At 43.8% G+C, this 4,624-nt stretch overlaps 1 protein-coding gene across 1 annotated transcript; it reads left to right on the forward strand.

Moving 5' to 3' along the window:
- Positions 1-1,198: 1,198 nt before the first annotated feature.
- On the forward strand, positions 1,199-2,369 carry LOC311311145 (uncharacterized protein). The gene is made up of 4 exons (XM_084440792.1): positions 1,199-1,288; positions 1,391-1,479; positions 1,638-1,970; positions 2,191-2,369. Exons 2-4 carry the CDS (start codon positions 1,407-1,409, stop codon positions 2,334-2,336), a joined length of 552 nt encoding a protein of 183 aa, XP_084296918.1. The 5' UTR covers positions 1,199-1,288; positions 1,391-1,406; the 3' UTR covers positions 2,337-2,369.
- The last annotated feature ends 2,255 nt before the right edge of the window (positions 2,370-4,624 follow it).

The following is a 4,624-nucleotide window of genomic DNA, read 5'->3' on the forward strand; positions in this document are numbered from 1 at the left end:
GCACAGTTGTGTGAACATTTTGATGTATAATATGTGTGTGAGCTTTCAAAACTGTAGGAGTGCCAGCAGTTTACAAAATGTGTGAATATTTTCAAAGCAACTGCTGCCACCACTCTAAAAACATAAAGTTTCTGAACATTCCAAAAGAAGTTTCAAGCAGTTTCAATGGGACAAAAAATAGTTTTAAAAGTTACATTTCTTAAAAACTATAACAAATATCAAAAATCTGAATGGATCCGTTCAAGAGCTAAACATTATGAACATTTTACAGTTTGAATGAAGTTTCTAGGACAAAGTATGAAGAACTAATTAAGGTTCAAAAAATTGGGGAGAATAATAAGAAAGAAAGAAAGAAAGAAAGAAAGAAAGAAAGAAGGAAAGAAAGAAATAGTGGGAATATCACAAGTTGGGCTAGCTTCTGCAAGCTAGCCCACCTAATAAGCTCTTTGCACAAGCTCCACTACTTCCTGAAACTCTACAGGCATATTTATTTCCCGGATGGAAATTTTGATTAATCCGGTGTGCAGCACACCTGATCAATCACTTCCATCCCCGTTTTGCCCGATGACTCATTCATACTCACTCCTGCTTCTCTTGTAACACAGAAAGTCACATTAGTCACATTACATCTTAAAGTCTCTCAACACCATTTAAGATGTAATGCATCATCCCCGACATGGGCGGCAGCAGTGAGTAGGCTAAACAAAGCGGAGAGCGCCGATTCGCCGGTAGAAGAAGACAGTCGATGCGCTGTTGATATAAAACATTTAAGTGTACAAATTTGCCTTTTATTTGAAAGGTGGGGGACTACAAACTGTAGCGCTTTAGGAGAAAAGGCTTTCATCTGAGTAACGAAACGGTTTTGTCTGTAGACTCGGACGACCGGGCCGATGAAGCGCTTTCATAGGCAAATTGCATTGAGAGTAACAGGGCGTTATCCGTAGGATATCGCCCTGGACCAGGTCTAGAAACCACAGAGCTACTGGTACTTGCCTCCTCTTGTTTAGGGAGTGTTCTTTAGTGTCATTAACAACCTCTCCGTCTCTCTCTTTCTCTCTCTCTCTCTCTTTCTCTCTCTCTCTCTCTTTCTCTCTCTCTCTCTCCAGTTCTCTACAGTGGCATCCGGTAATGAGACACACGTATCTCAGGACAGCCGCTCTGTTAAGCACAAGCACACGTCCCTCCTTTGAAAAAGCGCTCCAGGAAAAGGGCTCTCCAATCTGACGGCAGACCAGACCAGACGCACAAGGATTTAAATCAAGCTCTTTTTCTTGACACCCTGGCGGAAGTGAGTTAATTAATTTGAACTTGTGTCTCCAGTAGCTAAGTATTTAAGTAATGTATAAAACACCATAGTAATGTGTGTTCGCGTGTGTTTGTGTGTGCACAGAACGGTAGATGAAGTCATGTTGAGGCAAAAGGCTAAAGTCTCACTGCTGTGCACTATGCTGTTGGTCACAGTCGCTCACGCAAGCGAAGGTAAGCCAGTTAAGTTTAACCTCGCCTTCTAAGCCAGCATTTAAAAAAAAAAAAAACTTTTGACGTACTGCATGACAGCTTATCGTCGACTGCCAGCCATAAACAAAATATTTTCGTTTTCCCATGCCCCCCCCCTTCCACCTCCCCCGCCCTTTCAGACTACGAGGAGGTGACCCTCGCTGTTAACCACTCACAAGCGGCTCGATGCGGGCAGCCCCTCAACCTCACCTGCCGTATGTCCACCGGGACCCAGGAGGTCAGGGAGATGTCCTGGAACAAAAAGGACGCCTCGATGCTCCTGTGCGAATATAGCAATGGGAATATCCAGATGTTCCACAACAGAAGCTTTGGAGACTTAAACTGCAGTTATAAAATGGGAGAGCTGACACTGACCTTCGAGGAAGTAACGCACGTGAACGAGGGAGAGTACCTGTGCAAATTGTACTCTAATCTCCCGGAGGCTTACAAGTTTACGAACGTGGCGTTACAAGGTCAGTGTCCCTATTACACCAGTGTACGACATTAAGGCTAACACATAACAACCCCTTTGTAACTAACTGGACGGTCAAAAGCAGCCACAGCTCATTCCTTTTTTCGCCAGCTATCACAAACAGTAAAACCCCACTCCCCAGCCATGCTAAGTGAGTCCCCCCATCCATCCATCTCTCTCTCTCTCTCTCTCTCTCTCTTTCTCTCTCCGTTTTCACCCAGATTGCGTCAAAAGCGACTTCAGCGTCAAAGATACCGGGAAGGATCCTGTCCAAACCGACGGCAACAGTAGCGGTACGGCCTTCGGACCATTCTGGAAACTCTGGGTCTTTCCACTCCTGGTGACACACTTTTTTGTGAAGCTGTAGCTCAGCCCCATACCTGCTGTATTGAAACTGGCTTATATTAAGATCATTAATGTTAAATATGAATACAATAGAAATGGAGGCTATGGGTGAATATATTGTTATGGGGAGGTCAGGTGGGGGGTCCTTCATTTTTCGAAATATGCAAGGAGTCCAGAGCTCAAAAAGGTTGAGAACACACTCCCAGAGACTCAGCCGGGCAATGTTTATGGAAACATCCTACATCTGGATTCTACACACACTTGTCACTGACTGTCTTGTTTGCTGTTAGACACCGCCCTCTAGTGGACAATGTATGCTGCCCTTTTTGTGTTCAATCAACCCAATTCTGGTTCATTTGGAGGGTATAATTATCAATTAGAAACGATCAGAACACAGAGGCACCACACTACGGTATAGGACATCATCTCAGGACTGTGCTAAAATATTCCCTGACCAGTAAGATGTTTTTGTTTAAAGGCGTGAAAATTCACAGTTCTACTATGAATAGAATATATCTTTATTGCTCTGCCATGGCTGAAACAAGTCCAGAATTTGAAGACAAAATAGGCTACTGTCCACGTGTTTGGAATCGTCAAGCTTGGTGGGGCTTTACAGGTCATGTTGCTTATTTGAGCCCAGGAATGCTGAAAGATATGCTGTAAAACCTACCTTTGGATTTTGGTTTGAAATTGTGTATGATGATGAATGGTGAATAAACGTCTGTCACGCTACACCCTTCCACCGAGTTTCATGAACATTTTGCGCAAACCTGCTAAAGAACTAACCGACCAATCAACACACGCCACCAAAGACATTACATCTCGCCCAGCTGTCGCTGGGATGGAGGTGCTTCAGGTGAACATTAAGTATGCTAGGATTGTGATACCAGACAATAAGATATTTCTGCCTACCAATCTAGTTCAGGTTGGATGTTTTTAAGAGAATGGTTTAGAGACCTGTGTGAGTCTGAACGTTATGCAACATGAGAAAGAGAAACATTTGATTGCTTTGTGATAGAAAGTTGAGGGCTTAAGCAGAGAGATACGTTTCAACTGTTCTTTACGGCCCTGGTCATCCTGTTTCAACCTACTACTGTGTGCCTACCTACAGTACCTCTGTGTGCCTGGTGTCCTCATCCTTTGAAGCTTGTAAGAACAGACCCTTGCCCTGGAAATTTCTTGGTTTATAGCAGGATAACGTCTCTAGAGGGTAGATTAAAACAACATCTCCAGGCCTTGTTTATGATCCTATTGTGTCATTGTTTTTGCAGAACCACCATATCATTCTGCTGTACGATATGTTGAACTTTTAACCCTGTTCGTTTGCCATTGTTCATGGCATGTCGCCATTGCTAATGACGCTAATGATGTGTTAGCCAATCAAATTCTAGGAATGTCATAACCGGGTATAACTTTGAATATAGAGCTGTGCACAAGAGGAAGAGTTCAGTTCTCTCTTTTTCTGTTCTTGCTAAGAGCCCAGTTGCAACTGTGTGTATTTTTGGAATGAAGAACCAGTCTGAACTTTAAGGTTGAACCTCTGCAAATCTTTTTACTCTTTATTCACTTCTAGATATCCAAATTAAATCTAGCATTCACAGCTTCCGTTAAATGCCACAAGGTGGTGCGAGAGACGCACTTAGCAGCAGAGATGAGGAAATGTTGAGGAAATGTTGCGACTGGACTGGCTGTTAGCCAACACCCTTCACCACCAGATAGCCTATCTGGTTTCAACCGGGGAAAGGACACAAAGGAATAGCAATTTGCCAACTGAAAAAGTAGATTAGATTAGAATTAGCATACCCCGTCCACCAAATCACTTTCGCCTAGTCATACTCGCTTTCAAAAGTGCCAAATATTTCCCCACATCTCACTCCAAGCGTGCATTGAATCCTGTTGGGCCCTGTTCAATGCACTCAGTGCATTGAATCCTGTTGCACATTCTTGGAGCATAATTAAAGCCCAGCTGTTTGGCTTTACACAGACAAGCTCGCAGAATAGACAGCCCCTGTGTTGTTCAAACATGTTGGTTAAATGTTGGTAACCTTTCTATCCACTCACTCACTCACTCACTCACTCACTCACTCACTCACTCACTCACTCACTCACTCACTCACTCACTCCACTCCACTCCACTCATAGACTGCGGCACTAGAGTACCTTCTGTACACAGGCTAGTGTTTGAGGTTTCTCCTCTCTTGAACACACCACAGACCTGCCGGCAGCAAGGGGGGGGTAGCAAAGCACGTAGCAGAGTGTCCTGTTGACAAGTGATTACACACACGCACACACACACACACACTCACTCAT

Source organism: Borostomias antarcticus (assembly GCF_949987555.1).
Source record: "Borostomias antarcticus genome assembly, chromosome: 7".
Taxonomy (NCBI): domain Eukaryota; kingdom Metazoa; phylum Chordata; class Actinopteri; order Stomiiformes; family Stomiidae; genus Borostomias; species Borostomias antarcticus.